The following is a 17,926-nucleotide window of genomic DNA, read 5'->3' as shown; positions in this document are numbered from 1 at the left end:
AGAAAGATGGTACTCTTAGATTATGCATAGACTATAGACAGTTGAATAAGGTGACCTTTAAGGATAAGTACCCATTACCTCGTATAGATGATCTCTTCGATCAGTTAAAGGGAGCCACAGTGTTCTCTAAGATAGATTTGAGATCGGGTTATCTCCAGTTGAAGGTGAAAGACAAAGATATTCCAAAGACTGCATTCAAAACTAGGTATGGACATTATGAGTTCCTAGTAATGCCATTTGGATTGACTTGCGGTATTTATGGACTTGATGAATAGGATATTTCATCATTATTTGGATCAGTTTGTGATAGTTTTCATAGATGATATACTAGTGTATTCTAGTAGTGTAGAGAAGCACAAAGAACATCTGAGGATGGTGTTACAGATTCTAAGAGAAAATGAGTTATATGCCAAATTTAGTAAGTGTGATTTTTGGTTAAATCAAGTCGTATTCCTTGGGCATATAGTTTCAACTGACGGAGTTAGCGTTGATTCCCAAAAGATAGAAGCAATAGTCGACTGGGAACAACCCCTGAATGTAACCGAAGTACACAGTTTTCTGGGTTTAGCAGGTTATTATAGGAGATTTGTGGAGGGTTTTTCTAAGATAGCTCTACCATTGACAAACCTGGCCAGAAAAGATGCAAAGTTTGAGTGATCGCCATAATGTGAGCATAATTTTTAGGTACTGAAACAAAAGTTATTATCAGCACCAGTATTAACTTTACCTACACCAGGTAAAGAGTTTGAGGTCTATTATGATGCATCCCAATAAGGGTTAGGATGTGTGCTGATGTAGGAAGGAAAGGTAGTAGCTTATGCTTCTCGATAGTTAAAGAAGCATGAATGTAACTACCCTACTCATGCTTTGAAGTTAGCGGCAGTTGTGTTAGCTCTAAAGTTGTGGAGACATTACCTGTTTGGTGAGCGTTGTCATATATTCACGGATCATAAAAGTCTAAAACATATCTTTGATCAGAAGGAACAAAAATTGAGACAAAGAAGATGACTACAATTGATCAAGGATTATGACTGCACCATTGACTATCACCCAGGTAAAGCAAATGTGGTAGTTGATGCTTTAAGTTGAAAAACTAGATCAACTAAAGCTAGTATTAATTCAGTAAAGGGTACACTGATTCATGAGTTGTATAATGCTAGAGCAACATTATCAATCGGTCAAAAAGGAGGGTTATTAGCTTCATTTCAAGTGCGTCCTACACTCATAAAAGATATTCTACGTGAACAATTAAAGGATTCTGATTTTCAGAAGTTAGTTGAGGAAGTAGATAAAGGATTGAGGACGGACCACCAATTAAGAGCTGACAGAATACTATTGAAAGAAGGTAGGATATGCGTACCTAAGGACTTAGCACTTAAATAAGCTATTCTAGAGGAGGCACATAGTTTGGCCTATGCTATGTGTCACAATCGCTCTTTCGGGAGCTTCTCTTAGTGATTGTGCGACACTTGTTCCCACTCACGAACAAGTCAATCAACTCGAATACGGACTGCCGGTGGCACACCGAGTGCCTCTCGTAACCTCTACCCCCGTTTTAGGAAAAATGGTTTTAGAAAACGGGTTTGGAGAAAAGGTTTTCGTAAGCAGTTTTTGTGAATGCGAATAAAGAAAGAAAGATTGTAGTAGGCTAGAAAGCAATAAGCAAAAACAACAACTTTATAGAGTACTACTCCGGGTATAGGGAAATGATGATTAGTCTTATCCCCATATAGTGCATTCTGAACAAAAAGCCAATTGGCACCCTTGCATATACAAAAGGGCGAGTGGTCACTTACAATGAAAATGTAAGAAAGCAAGCTAACTAAGCTAATACAATACATGATATGAAAGTATGTAGAAGGGGGTTGGATCGGGCATGCGACCATGGGCAGCATGCCTTGGACAAGCATGACCGTGACATTCTCCCCCATTTAATTGGTTGACGTCCCCAACCGACCCTGTTCAAAATCTGCGATGGCTGGAGCTGCATTCTTCAAATCTTCGGCCCGCTCCCAACTGATCTCTTCGTCGGGGAGATCCTTCCATTTCACTAAGAACTCTGTCAGTTCTCGTCTAGGTCTTCCAATACGGCGCGTACGTTTATTCAGGATTTGTGCAACTTCTTTCTCAGCAGAATTCTTCATCGTGACCGGTGGGCGCCTTAGCATATTTCATTGTTCATCCTCGGGATCGGGATGATAGGGCTTCAGGATACTCACATGGATGACAGGATGAATCTTCATCCATAAGGGTACCTGAACCTTATATGAGATTCTTCCGACCTTCTCAATTACCTCCACTAGACCTTCATATTTCCTTACTAGCAGTTGGTCTCTCTGGCCTCGAAAACGAAACTGTTTCGATTGTAGCTTGATCAGGTCCTTGTCCCCAGCTTGAAACTCGAGGGCCCGCCGCTTCTTATCAGCCCACTTCTTCATCCTTCTTGACGCTCTTTCCAAGTAGGCGCGAGCTATCTCAGAGGTTTTTCTCCACTCCTTAGTGAAGTTATGTGCCTGAGGACTTTTGCCTGCGTAAGGGTGGTCCATCAAGTGTGGCATGAGTGGCTGTCTACCGCACACCACTTCGAAGGGCGTTTTTCTGGTTGTGGAACTCTGCTGGCTATTGAAGCTGAACTGAGCGACATCTAACAACTGGACCCAGTTCTTCTACCTAGCGTCGATAAAGTGACGTAGATATTCTTCGAGCATACTGTTGAAGCGTTTCGTCTGGCCGTCAGTTTGGGGATAGTAGCTAAATGAGATATTCAGTGTTGACCCCAATATTTTGAACAATTCTGTCCAAAATGTCCCAGTGAATTTTCCGTCCCGATCACTAACAATGCTCGCAGGGACGCGCCATAACTTCATGATGTGTTTGAAGAACAACTAGGCAGTCATCACGGCTGTGCACATCTTCGACGTTAGGATGAAAGTGGCATATTTTGAGAACCGGTCGATGATAACAAAGATCGATTCGAACTCTCCCACCTTAGGCAAATGGGTGATGAAGTCGAGAGACACGCTCTCCCATGGTCTAAACGACACAGGTAGGGGTTCTAGCAGACCCGCTAATTTCACGCTTTCGACCTTGTCTTGTTGGCAGAAAAGGCAAGTCTTGGTAAATTGCATGACATCGTCCCGAAGGCTTAGCCAGTAGTAGCCTTGTTTCAGGAGGGCATAAGTCCTCTGCCAACCATTATGTCCTGCCCACAGTGTGTCGTGACACTCCTTTATCAGTGACCTTCGTAACTCCTCGGATCTAGGGATGTAGAGGCGATTGCCCTTGGTGTATAGTAGATCGTCTTCCACCCAAAACTGGCGTGTCTTCCCCTCTTTGGCCAACTGTATGATGGCCTGCACTGCTGTGTCGTTTGTCAAGTAAGTTTTGACAGTTTCTCGTATTGTTGGACTCAAGTACTTGCTTGTAGGCGGACGAACATGCACAAGGCTAGATGTTTGCTCTTTCGGCTAGGAGCATCGGTCGTTTGGTTACTTTTCCCTGGTCTATGTTCGAATTGGAAGTCAAACTCCGCTAGACACTCCTACCACCGTGCCTGTTTCGACGACAACTTTGGTTGGTTGAAGAAGTGGCAAATGGAGTTGTTGTCGGTCTTGACCACGAGCTTGGCCCCCAAGAGATACTGTCTTCAGGCCCTCAAGCAATGAACTACTGCTAACATCTCTTTCTCGGAGGCGGCATACCTCCGTTCGGCATCAATTAGTTTCCTACTCTCATACGCGATGGGGTGTCCGTCTTGGAGGAGGACACCGCCCAACGCGAAGTCAGAAGCATCAGTCTCGACTTCAAATGGTTTAGTCATGTCGGCAATTCCGAGGACCGACCCCTCAATCATCGCTTCTTCAAGTCTTCAAAGGTGGCTTGACATTCAGAAGTCCAGCTCCATTGGCTATCTTTCTTCAACAGTTCGGTTAATGGCCCTGCTCTTCTTGAGAATCCTTCTACGAACCGCCTATAGTAGTTGGCTAGTCCGAGGAAGGATCATAGTTCGGTCACGGATGATGGTACCCTCCAGTCTCTGATCGCGGCCACCTTGCCCTCTTCCATACCAATCCGACCGCACTCAATCACGTGGCCGAGGAAATTTATGCGCTCTTGGACAAAGGAGCACTTCTCTCTCTTTACATACAACTGATTCTTCCTCAATTTTTCGAAGACTAGTTAGAGGTGATGTCGATGGTCCTCTAGCGAGGCACTATAGACCACAATGTCATCGAGATACACTACGACGAATTTGTCGAGGTATTCGTGAAACACTTGGTTCATTAAGGTATAGAAAGTTGCTGGAGCATTGGTGAGGCCAAAGGGCATCACGAGGGATTCGAAGGCTCCATATCTCGTGACGTAGGTCGTCTTAGGTTCGTCTCCTTCAGCAATTCAGACCTGATAATATCCCGATCGCAGGTCCAGCTTCGAGAAATACTTAGCGTCGTGAAGCCGATCAAATAAGTCAGTAATGATAGGAAGGGGATATTTATTGCAGACTGTGAGCTTGTTCAAGGCCCGATAGTCGATGCATAACTGAAGGCTCCCATCCTTCTTCTTTTGAAACAGTACTGGGGCTCCGTAAGGGGCCTTTGTCGGTCTGATAAATCCTGCATCTAACAATTCGTCTAACTATTTTCGGAGTTCGGCCAATTCTGGAGGGGCCATCCGATATTCATTCTTGGCGGGCGGCTTTTCCCTTGGTAACAACTCGATCTAATGGTCAATCCCTCTTCGTGGGGGTAAGGACTTGGGCAAGCTTTTAGGCATGACATCTCGATACTCTTCCAAGACAAATAGAACATCTCGGGGGATCTTCTCTTCTGTGGTTTCAGCTGACTCTATCGGGATGGCCATGAACGTGGGTTCGTCGTGGGCCAGGCCTCTCTTCAATTGGAGGCCTGATATCATTCTCATCCCATTTGGCTGCTTGATACTGGCTTAAACTACGATAGGTGTAGATCCGGTAATGACTAGATATTTGGCGAGGGGCATTGGTATAACTTTATGTTCACGTAGGAATTCCATCCCCAATACCATGTCGAAATCATCCATCTTGACAATCACGAAGTCAATGAGGCCCTTCTAGTCTCCTAACTTCATCGGAGTTCTCTTCACTATCCTCGTAATCGGTAGGGCTGCAGAATTCACAGCTTTCATCTTCCTTGCATCTCTTTCTCAAGTTAAGTTCAGGCAGCGGGCTTCTATTTTAGTCATGAAGTTATGGGTGGCCCCAGAGTCGACCATAGTGCTCTTGGCCGATCTTTGGTTGACCCAAGCATCCACATACATGAGTCCCCTCTCTAGTGGCTCCGTCACCTTTCCCATTTTCTTTTGGAGCGCAGATAAGAATTTCAATGCCCCCATCCTGAGATTCTCACTCTCTGCAGCTGGCTCGATTACTGTTTCCCCCGGTTGAGCCTTGTCTTCTGAGCTAGAGGCTAATGTGGCTTGAAAAGCATTGAACGCGGTCCGATTTGGACATTTGCCTGCCCTGTGTGGCCCTCTACATATGAAGCAAGATAGGGGGCGATTGTAATTGTTATGCTGTTGCAGCGACCCCCGCCAGTTGTTTCCTTATCTCGGTTGGGATGGTTTACGGTCCCCCCCCTATGTTCTTGTCTCCTCCCCCAGGTCTAGGAGGACTGGAACGACTGTTTCTGTTTCCCTCACTTGAGGAAGTTGACTATTTTCTCACATCTTGCGAGTCAGTGCTAAGGTTGTATAGCCGTTAAGCTGCCACATAGGCAGAGGGGAGATCCTATACTCTCTGTTCATATAATTTTGATTTCGCCCACGGTTTCGGCCCTTTGAAAAAGCAAAAGACCTTGTCTTTCTCAGACATATCGCGTATGTCCAACATGAATCCTGCAAACTGTTTTACGTAGTCCCTGATGTTACCTGTTTGCTTCAGCTCTCGGAGTTTTTGTCGAGCTAAGATCTCGACATTTTCAGGGAAGAACTGCGAGCGAAGTTCTTGTTTCAATCTATCCCAAGTATTAATTATGCATTGTTCTTCCTGTATGTCTATAAATCGCGATCTCTACCACAGTTTTGCATCTTCAGCCAGATGCATCATTGTTAGTGTGACTTTCGACTCTTCAGTCATCGTGTTTGTCGCCTTGAGGTATTGCTCAAGGTCGAAGATAAAGTTTTCTAGGGCTTTTGCTTCCCGCACCCCACAGAAGGGTTTCAGTTCTGGGATTTTTATTCTGCTTACTGCCATTGCTCCCCCAGATAGGGCTTGGTTCCCTACCGCTCGGATGGTGAGATTCACCCGTGCGCTCATATCCGCTATCTCGGCTCTGACAACGTCAAGGGCCGACTGAAATTCTTCAGACAAATCGGTTACCATATGAATTATTGCTTTTTGGAAGCCGTCCAACTCTTCGACGCTCTTCTCTATGTGGGCAACAAAGCCCGATGAGCTATCGCCACGTTCAAAGCTGTCAGACCGTGCTGTTTTGGTCTCAAGGGTCTCTACCCTCATCATCAGTTCTCTGACGGGTAATCCGTCTAGGCGGCCCACTACCACATCGATTCCATCGGCTTTCTCAGCAACTTCTTGTAGCTGAGTCTCTAGGAAACGGATACTATCCGGAACCTCTCTCAGGTAGAGCATTTGCTCTTCCATCTCTATCAACCTGTCCACATGGGACTTGTTCAGGTTCTTCGTCGCTGACATGATCACCGATCTTTCCCTCTCTAAGCCGACTTGGCTCTGATACCAACTGTCACAATTGTTCTTTCGGGAGCTTCTCTTAGCGATTGTGCGGCACTTGTTCCCGCTCACGAACAAGTCAGCCAACTCGAATACGGACTACCGGTGGCACACCGAGTGCCTCTCGCAACCTCCACCCCCGTTTTAGGGAAAACGGTTTTAGAAAACGGGTTTGGAGAAAAGGTTTTCGTAAGCAGTTTTTGTGAGTGCGAATAAAGAAAGTAAGATTTTAGTAGGCTAAAAAGCAATAAGCAACAACAATAGCTTTATAGAGTACTACTCTGGGTATGGTGAAGTGATGATTAGTCTTACCCTATATAGTGCATTCTGAACAAAAAGCCAACTGGCACCCTTGCATATGCAAAAGGGCGAGTGGTCTCTTATAATGAAAATGTAAAGAAAGCAAGCTAACTAAGCTAATACAATACATGATATGAAAGTATGCTAGAAAGGGGTTGGATTGGGCATGCGGCCATGGGCAACAGACCCAGAACTTGTGCAACAGACATCAGACAGCGTTAAGATTATAAGAGATAATCTTAAGACGGCTCAAGATAGGCAAAAGAGTTACGCTGATAAGCAGATAAGATAATTAGAGTTTGAATTTGGTGATAAAGTATTTCTTAAGTTATCTCCATGGAAAGAAATACTCAGATTCGGTAGGAAAGGGAAATTAAGCCCCAGATATATTGGACTTTACGAGATAATAGAAAGAGTTGGCTCAATGACATATTAATTGAATTTACCTTTAGAATTATCTCGTATTCATGATGTGTTTTATGTGGCAATGCTTAAAAAGTATGTGCCAGATCCTACCCATGTGTTGCCTGAGCAACCGGTACAGTTGAAAGAGAATTTGTCTTATGAAGAGAAACCAGTGGAGATTCTTGACAGAAAAGAATAGGTTTTAAGAAATAAGACAATTCCATTGGTGAAGGTACTATGGCAAAACCATAGCACGGAAGAAGCAACATGGGAAGTCAAAGAGCAAATCAGAAACAAGTATCCGAAATTGTTTAATTGACAGACTTGTAGCGAAATTTCGAGGACGAAATTTTTATAAGGGGGAGGTAAATGTGAACCCCGAATCCTAATTTCTCTACTTGAGTATATTCCCTATTGTGATCAGTGTGATGAGTAGGTTGATGTGAAAACTACTGTAATGGTAGATAAAAGAGTGGAGATTTAAAGAAAAGAGGAACTTTGGAAGCTTAACTTTTGGGGAAATATTTGGAAATTTGGCTAAGTATAAATTTTGTGTGTTGATACATTGGAAGGGTGGTGTTGATGCGTTGGAAGAGTGGTTGGGGATGGCATGTGGCTGAAGGAAGGAAGATGGAAGAAATGCGTTGGAAGGTAGCCCATGTCATGCGTCAAGCGCCTCGGTCAGCGCCCATGCCATGCGTCGAGCAGCCTCGGCCAGACCCCTACTCATGCATCGAGCAGCCTCGGTCGGACGCCCTGTTAATGCGTTGAGCGCCCTGTCGAGCAGCCATGTCGTGCGTCGAGGTGCCCTACCATGCAGCCAAGCGCGCAGCCCATGCGGCCAAGCAAGAGAGCGATGGCCAGCATACGCCGCATGCCCATGCGTCGAAGCAGCACACCTATGCGTCAAAGCACCCGACTAAGCATCAAGGCGCCGCACGCAGCCCATGCGGCCGAGCGAGCGAGCGATGGCCAGCATATGCCATACACCCATGCTCAAAGCAACATGCTTATGCATCGAAGCACCCGGTCAAGCATCAAGGCACCACACACAGCCCATGCGGCCAAGCACGCCCAATGTGTCGAGCGCCCAACGCGCCCATGCATCGAGCGACCAGCCTATGCAGCGCGCCTATGCGTTGGTGGTCAGCACCATGCGCCCATGCCAAGCAAGCCGTGCAATGCTACCTAGTGAGCCATGCGTCGAGGATGGATGGTCACCCTATGCGTTGGTGATGGTTAGCTCTTGCGATGGCTAAGTTGAATTGTGATGGTAGTGATTTGGCTTGCTATGTGTTGATGATAGGCTATGCGTTGAGTATGGATTATGTGTTGAACATCCAAGAGTTGGATGCATACAAGGGATGAGATCAGTAAGAGAACATCATCAAAACCATGTGTCTTCTTGGAAGGAAAGCCTTAAGCCTTAAGAATTTGAGGTGGTGGCATCTGATTGGAAGCTCATTTGTTGGCTACACAAGAGGAAGACACTTAGCTTGCGATGATCACATCATTGCGTTGATGGGGTGAGAAGAAGACACTTGGCCACGCAGCTAAGTAGGTGGTGTCAACTATGGAGAAGGTTTGGATGCCTATAAATAGGGCCAAGAGACTTCATTTTAGTTCATAATTTAGAAATACCATAAAAAGAGTGGGAAAGTTGAGCAAACCTTGCGTTGGAGCCAAATCCATGCGTTAGTCATAGAGGACGCATTGGACAGTGAGGTCTGAAGAGGACACACTAATTTGGGACGAGAAGTTCTCCCAATTTACTCGTGCATTTGGAGTGATTCCAAAGCCACTTGAAATCTCTGAAAGTATCATTTTCAGGTTAGGGCTTCCGAAAGAAAAGCTCGAAGGGATCGAGCTGGAAACTAAGAAGAATACATAAGGGTCAGGCTGTCAGATCAGTTTGAGCCAGTCTTGAAGATTTTGTGATTCCGGCCAAACCATGAGAAGCTATAAGCTAAAATTTTAGGGTAAGCTTTCTAAGACATTTTAGAATATTTTTGTAGAAGGAAGTATTTCAAAATAAGGTTAAGAACTATGAGAAATCTAAGCTGAAAATTGAATCTGGATTTTAGGGGTGAAAAGGGAGCCCGAGGTAGAAAAGGGAGCTACTAGAGTGAAAAACTCCCAAGCAATCAAGGTGAATGGCTAAAATGTTTTGACTAAAACATTTGTTTAAAATATTTGATTACAATGTGTTATAGAAAGAATGTTTTAAAGAAGATTATTCTCATGCCAGCTAGTTTTACAAGTAATTTCCAAGCAAACCATGAGTTATGTTTTAAACACATGCATGTGTGAGAAATTGTTGAAAAGTGATTTATATGTATTAAATATTCTCAGCATGTGTTAATACCTTTTAAAGCCATGTTTTTATATGTGTTATACTTTACATGCTTTAAAGAGAATGTCATTTATGACTAGTTTTACTTAAAGTGCGACACCGAAGGACATTTGAGAAGGTATCCGCCCAACTAGATACTGAAGGACATTTGAGAAGGTATCTATTGGTACTGAAAGACGTTTGAGAAGGTACCAAACCAACTAGATACTGAAGGACGTTTGAGAAGGTATCTGAGCAGAAGTACCTAAGGTATGACGGTACTTAGTATGGCCACGTGCACGTAGGTAGAGTAAGAGATTGAGCAAAAGGGTTCTCTCTTGACTAGTAGTTGGTGTTGGGATTGTTTTTACCCACAGTAGGGTTATCCTCAACTGAGAAAGAGTTTTACTGTTTTATGATTAAAACAACTTTATATGTTCATGCTTGGAAAATGTTTATACTGCAGTACAAGTACTGTAGAAGCTCATATTTTAGTTAAACTCTTTATTGAGATATTGCATGAGAATCAATTATCTTTCTTAAGTCACTCACTGGGCGCAAGCTCACCCTGTTTTCAAATGTTTTCTTCCCCCCCCCCCCACAGGTAGCGATCAAATCCTCTGAAGATAGCTCTGTATCTGCTCTGCCACTAAAGGATAACGAGATTTGTAACCCATATGTTAGGTAGTTACTGTTAATATTATACACATGTTACTGTTGTTCTTATAGGGACTAGGATTTGTGGGTTTTGGGACTTGTGAATCTAGTGTTGTAATGACTCTAAATATGTTATGCTTTTAAATTAATAAATTTTGGCCTAAAGATATTCTGCTGTATAAGAGTTATATATTGGTATCAGAGTTATTCCGCAACAGTTAGTAGGCAGTAAATGTCAGCCACAGGGTTGATAACTGCTACAGTCACGCCCTTTCTTAGACTAAAAGGGTGGTCTGGGGCGGGGCGTGACATACAACCCCATCGACCATAGTTTTACAATGTTGTCGAGTTGGGCGACGGTAGCTATGACACTGTCCTCTTCAAAGAGGGTGCATTTTCTTCCTTATAATTGTCTTTGTCTATGATGTCGTTGCACCTGCGGAGGATTGTTGTTGACATTCAAGATGTTATCATATATGAATACTATTAGTTGTCAACCATCCTTAATTTGGGCTAATTTAGACTTTCCTTATTTATTCCATTTTGGGTATATTTGCCCATGTATTCTACATTGTAAAACATCAAATTATCAATAAAATATCGATTTGTCAATATAGTATCAGATATCTAAGTTTTCTTATTTTTTTATTCTAGCCGTTTTCTATTCAACCTCTACCTTCATCAACAACTGATCGACAGAGGTAGATCAACGCAAATCTAGATCTCTTGTAGAAAAACATTAGGTTTTTGGTCTAGTGCTTTCACCATCGTCCAAGCTTCTGCCATCGTCTCACAGATACACTGTCGATTCCCATTCACACTGATGGAGTTAGCATGCAATTAGCGGAAACAAACATAATCATTAAGCACTATAATTCACCAATTTTAGCATTTATGAAAGCATGTTCATAACAGAAAAAGAGGGTTTGAACTATACCTTTGTAGAACTCCTTTAATCCACGAAATCAGCTTCAAATTTGACTTCAAAAGCTTGTAGATCACCAATGGATTTTCCCTACTATTCTCTTGGACCTTAAATTGAATTGTGGGATTCAAAACGAGTTGTTAATTAAAGAGAATTTTGAGGAGAATGGCTGGTTCTTCTTCAATGTTGAAGAACACTTCTTCAACAATGAAAAACCAACAAAATTCTACTTGCATGGATAGATTTTCAGCTCAACTACACTGGTTTTGTTCACTTATTCCATGCAATCAGATTGCATAAAAAATGGACAACTTCTACTTGAACATCTTAGTGGATTTGGGTGGAATGATGAGTTTAAAAGTGGGAAAACCCCTCTATAATTAGATTTTTCCAATTAAATCTAATTTCCTTTTTAAAATTGAAATTAAAATCAATTTTGTATTTAATTTTAATTTTCTAAAAATAAAATGAAAAACAAAATTGATTTTAAATATTTTGAAATATATGGCGTGACACAAGCTATCTGGACCTTGTAGGTTTAAGTGACTTTATAAAATAGATAACAATAGGTTAAGTATATATCAAAGATGCAAATTTTAAATCATCTATAATACATACCAATATGCCATGTGGCAACATCATGAACCGATGAGCACATATCTTCGGCCAGCTAATAAACTTTCGTTGGAGAAATATGAATAAAGCATCGAGACTATATAATATATAAGTCCAGTTAATGAGTGGAAATTTTCGTCATGAGTAGTGAGCTCGTGAGACTCATTATGAGGAGGGTGAGTCTCACGCTCGTCAATAGGGAGCTCATAAAACTGATGCTCATCGAGTTCTGACTGGTGGGACAGATGCTCATGACTCTCGTAGTTACTGGTATAAGCATCATCATCATGGTGTGATCTATGTGTCTCTGAAGACCTCGTCTCAACTGCACTCGTATACGTGTCGTTCATCAACTTCATTATCCGTATACCGCCTCTCCCTATCTGACATAATCAGTGGTGTGGGTGTGATCTTTGTCTGTACAAAACAATGAAGAATTTGTTCGTTATATGTGACAATCACCTTAAATCTAAGTAAATATTGATGTAATACATTAACCTCGTTGAACGCAAACACGTCTCATTGTATTGTTTTGGTTGGCAGTGAGTATGTACTCCCACCTCAGAAATCGAGGTACAACGTGTCTACTCAGTTGGGTTGCAACTTTTTTGGCAACCGTTGATATGATCTTGTATGTCCACACCTACCATAATTCATAAACGATTATAAAACAAGAATAAATAGTAAGTCATATTGTAACTAAAACAAGTAGATCACGTATGACCAATGAATGAATATTACCCGAAATGTATGAAGAAACCCCGATAGGTTGTACTTGACAATGTAGTTCTTATTGTTCTTTGACCTTTTTTTATAATTATCTGCCTTGCCACTCAATCCTCTTTGTAGTCCAAGTAACATCCTCTCACATAGCACATTTCCCCAATTCATGGAATTAAAGTAATCCAAATCCTCCACATCAGTTAATAATGTCTTATCGACATTGGCCCTCATCTTCTCCCTCCCCATCATACCCAATTCAATGTAATAGACCAATGTCATCTTCACAGCATCCATGTTGTTATCAAACTCCATCTTCTTGTACATCGTCTCTAAGGTACTAATGTGAATGTCCCCCACAAAATTATTCTTAAAGTACCTACTACGCAGTGATCCAAGTGCTTCACCCCTCCTCACAACTATTGGATTAGGTGACCATCACAATCCCGTCACCAACAGGAAGTCTTCTTTGGAGAATGTAACAACTGTACCATTCAAATCGAAGGTCATTGCATCCTTCCTATCGTCTACAATCTCCCTCAATAGAATGTAGTGGACCAATAGACTGTTGAAGATAATGTCCATGTCCTCGAATCGCCCAAATACTGTCTTCTTAAAAAGGGCAAGTTGAGTGGGAGTAAGCTTCTCTTTTACAATCTTGTTAGTCATCCCAATGTGAGAGGATAGGCTGGTCACTTGGCCCGCGAAACAATCCTGGGGAGGAATCTTGAATTGTCTAGACATACTGCATAGAATAACTAAGAACACTAGGAATTAAGCATTCTGTTCAATACTCGATACTCGATGTACAATACTCGATGCACAATATGCGATATTGATACTCAATACACGATACACAATACACGATTGCTCGATACCATATAATGATACATGCTACATAGTGTCCCTTACTCGTTACATTACAGGTGACTAGATGGTTGATTATCGAGCATTCAGTTTGATTTTCCACCTTCATGACTTATCCTACTCAAACCTTAAACTTTAGAGGATCCGAAATACTAGAAATATGAAAATTGAGACGAAAAAATTTGAGCTCCAACCAAACATGCAAGATATGAAAACCGAAATAAAAATCATATCGATCGAGTATCAAGGAACATGCAAGTGCATGATGATAAAATATAAAAAACAAAGAGATGAATGATGCCAAAATATAAATAAAGAAAATAATGTTATCTGATGCAGATAGAATCGAGAAAGTTTCGAGTGTAGAGGTACAGTCGTCGAGGGATATAAAATTGAAAGATGAGAGAGAATAGTCTGAGAAACAAGTTGAAGTGGTGAAATAATGGAATTCAAACGGGTTAAGAATTCAAAAAGTTCAAAATGATCAAGTATACATTAATGGAGTATTGAGTATGACATGGCTATTATCGAGTATACGTGTGTCGGTTGCTCATGTATCGAGTGACCATGCATCTAAGTATCGAGTGACCGTGCATCGAGGATCGTGTGATGAGCCAACGAGGATCGAGTGACAAGTAACCGAGGATTAACTGATGGGTAATTAAGGATCAAGTTCCTTAGTAGTGTCAGGCGTGCAGGGTGCATCTCAGGGGCGAAGTGATAAAATCACATATGGATGATGTCTGTAGAATGTCACTTTCCATTACTTTTTCTGCAGGTGGCCATTTTTTATTTGGACCTCCCAAATGAAGCCATCCATACAAAAAAACCCTTATTGAGGCGGAAAATCTGGCCACTCTCATCCATGCAAATAAAAGATGAGCTTTTAGGGGTAGAAATTCATAACTTACTCAGAATTAAGAACGAGTTCTATATGATCAGCTTGTGAAATATTAATCCTTTCATTAATGGATTTAGAAAGAGAGATTAATTATTTTGCAGTCCAGTTTTATACAAACTTTTTGTATAAGATACCTCTACTCACATGTATCCACATGAACGATTTGGATCAAATCATTTGTAACAATTACAAAGTAGGTCATATCTATAGTGTCACAAGGATAAAACATCAAACATTATTCATATACTATAGCTCCTTAAAGTTATTACTTGAACATGATCCACATGTATGTAAACTACATATTGTTCAAGGTATAGACCTTTTAGGTTATTACTTAAATATGATCCACATATATGTTAACTATCCTATATGGAAAGGAATGAATTCCATCTTGGGAAATTACATTCCTAACTTCCTGTTCGGTCAAATCCACAAAATGGTAGGCTTATTGAGGCGGCGACTTTAGCTACACTCACTCATGTAAATTAAAAGACGAGCTCTGAGAGGCAGAAGTTCATAACTCACTCAAGATTAAGATTGAGTTACATACGATCATCTTATGAAATATTATTATCATTAATGAATTTAGAAAGAGATATTAATTATTTTGCAATCCATTCTTATACAAACTATTTGTATAGGATATCTCAACTCATATATCTCCACATGAAGGATTTGGATCACATCATTTGTAATAATTACAAAGTAGGTCGTATCCATAGTGTCACAAGATAAGACATCAAACTTATTCATATACTATAGACCATTTCGGTTATTACTTGAACATGATCCACATGTATGTCAACTACATACTGATTAAGGTATAGACCTCTTAGGGCATTACTTGAACATGATTCACATATATATCAACTACATACTGTTTAAGGTTTCATACAATAGTTTGAGATTTTGCTTTATTGGACTAAGTTATGTAAAATTAAATACAAAATGATTAAATACCAATAAATAGTTTATCTATAAACAACGAGTATAAGGCATAAAGCTCAACAATATTTACTATATTTAATTGTAAGTTATAAATAGTTGTACACACCACTATTATATTTGGTGCCCCAACCATGGTGTGGGTTATAATAATCCACTCTACCCACTTCTAGTTGGTGCTCTAAACGCCTCCATAGTGTTTTGTTTCAAAAATACCCATAAACTTTCAAAAGTATAAAAATATACTCTTAAACTAAAAAAAAAAAAAAAAAAAAATCTTACTGTTAGCATATGAACAAAAATCGTTAATATTTTGTTGCAAAAATAACTCTAATTTTTTTTTTAAAAAAAAGTTTTAAAATGCTCCAACCGTTTTTTAGTGCAATTAAAGGGTGAGAAGATTCAAACCACTAACCTCTAATTGGTTGATAACAGTTGAACCATACTTGCTTTGGCAATTCTACATACTGATCAATTTATTTGAAGTTTTCTAAGTTCGAAAGAACCAATTTTAAAACAAATTATTTAGGCCCCATTTGGTAACTATTTTATTTTTGGATTTTTTTAAAATTAATCCTATGAACACTACTTGCACATCCAAATTTCTTCATTTCTTATCTACTTTTCATCAATAGTTTAAAAAAACAAGCCAAAATTTGAGAACTAAAAAAGTAGCTTTTGTTTTTGTCCTTGGAATTTGGCTAAGAATTCAACCATTACATTCAAGAAAGATGCAAATAATTCTAAGAAATATGAATGAAATAAACTTCATTTTCAAAAACAAAAATAAAAGACCAAATAGTTAGCAAACGGAGTCTTAGATATTCTCATTTTTTATACATAGATACTCTCAACTACTAACATACAATCTTGTTAAAACATTTAAATCCCAAGATTGCATGGTGATTCTCTTATTATTTTTCTCGTTATAGTCCATACTATAACTGAAATAGGTAATTTTATTTATTTATTTATTTTTAGATAAACAAATGTCAAATAGTTAACGTGAGGAGTAAGAGAATTCTAAAGAAGAGAAGGGAGAAAAAAGAGCAAAAATAAAAGGAAGAGCACATTAATGGTTTTTGTTCATATATTGACCATAAGAATATATTTTTTTTTTAAAAGTTTAAAGGTATTTTTTAAAACTTTTGAAAGTTCACATATATTTTTTACCAAAACACCATAGATTTCTAGCCAAAATTAATGGTAACAGTATTTGAACTCTGGTTGGAAGTTTGACTGTATTTTTAAAGTTTTTGAAAGCTTAAATGTATTTTTTATACGAAGTAAAAGTTCATAGATATTTAGTATAATTTAGCCTACTAATAATAAGATTTTTTTTATATATATTAAAAAAATACTATTTTAAAATAAATAAATAAATAAATAAAACTCGGCTGTGTGCCGAGAAACATTATATTGTCCGTCATTCGTGAGCGTCAGCCCATCAAATTACCCAGCAATGACGGTCGCATACCTACAGAGGCTCCGCCAAATCTACCGTTCCACGGCGATCGGCCACTCCAAGACCATTTTCTCAAGGTGGTCGGCGTCAGCCACCACCTCGCTGGAATCCTCATCGTCAGCATCCAAAAAGGTATCAGATCGCACCGTCAAACTGTTTGCGATTGATCCAGAGGGCACGAAGAAAGAGGTCGTCGGATTAACCGGCCAGACTCTTCTGAAGGCGCTCGCCAATCGAGGCCTGATCGACCCCGATTCCCATCGATTGGAAGACATCGACGCCTGTTCGGCGGAATGCGAGGTCAGTATCGCCCAGGAATGGCTCGATAAGCTCCCGCCGCGGTCCTACGACGAAGAGTATGTGCTCAAGAGGAACTCCAGGGCTAGGGTTTTGAACAAGCACTCGAGGCTTGGCTGCCAGGTTATTCTCACTCCCGACCTTCAAGGTATGGTCGTTGCGGTTCCCGAGCCCAAACCTTGGGACATTCCTTAATTTTTAACTCGTTTTTGGAACACTGGATTCGTTCTTCGGCTTATTTGGTTGTTTGTTTATTTAATAATTGGTACCTTGAGATGGTGCATTTGGTGGACGACTTGTTGTCTCTGCGAAAGATTATCCTCTAATTGCGTCGTTTCGATGCTTCTATTTTCTAGTTGTTCTGTCGTCAGCTTGCTAAATGGGATATTTTTGTATTTGGATTTTCTGTACTTCTTTGTTACAGTGGATGCAAACATTTGCAGAATGTATAAGAAATTGCCTAGCAATTGTTAGAATATGAAAATTTTGGGAGTCTTCATTTTCCCTCTCAATTGTTCCAAGTACAATTGTACGAGAAAGTTAAGTTTTATCTACAAGCTCCAATTTTTGGATGTATATATGGTCATTAGTGAGTCAATTATAGAGTCGGAGTTTGTAGACGATTGTGCAAACTCTATTCTAAAGATCAACTTGTTGAATCTTACATGTATTGATTGGAGCTATTAGTTTTTAACAGGCCTGTCTAGGCACTAGGTGCGCCTCACTTTCCGTAAACGAGGTGCTCTTGCTAAGGCACATGCTGTAATGCGCCT

General features: G+C 40.5%; 1 protein-coding gene across 1 annotated transcript; it reads left to right on the top strand.

Moving 5' to 3' along the window:
• Window positions 1-16,790: 16,790 nt before the first annotated feature.
• On the top strand, window positions 16,791-17,637 carry LOC120085019 (2Fe-2S ferredoxin-like superfamily protein). The gene has a single exon (XM_039040838.2). The coding sequence runs from the start codon at window positions 16,854-16,856 to the stop codon at window positions 17,346-17,348; it is 495 nt and encodes a 164-aa protein (XP_038896766.1). The 5' UTR covers window positions 16,791-16,853; the 3' UTR covers window positions 17,349-17,637.
• The last annotated feature ends 289 nt before the right edge of the window (window positions 17,638-17,926 follow it).

This window comes from Benincasa hispida, chromosome 9, assembly GCF_027475165.1.
Source record: "Benincasa hispida cultivar pf3 chromosome 9, pf3_genome.v1.1, whole genome shotgun sequence".
Lineage (NCBI taxonomy): Eukaryota > Viridiplantae > Streptophyta > Magnoliopsida > Cucurbitales > Cucurbitaceae > Benincasa > Benincasa hispida.
This window is presented reverse-complemented; position numbering and strand designations above follow the sequence as displayed.

Coding starts and splice junctions, on each gene's coding strand:
- LOC120085019 (XM_039040838.2), top strand. CDS start 16,854: ATGACGGTCGCATACCTACAGAGGCTCCGCCAAATCTACCGTTCCACG.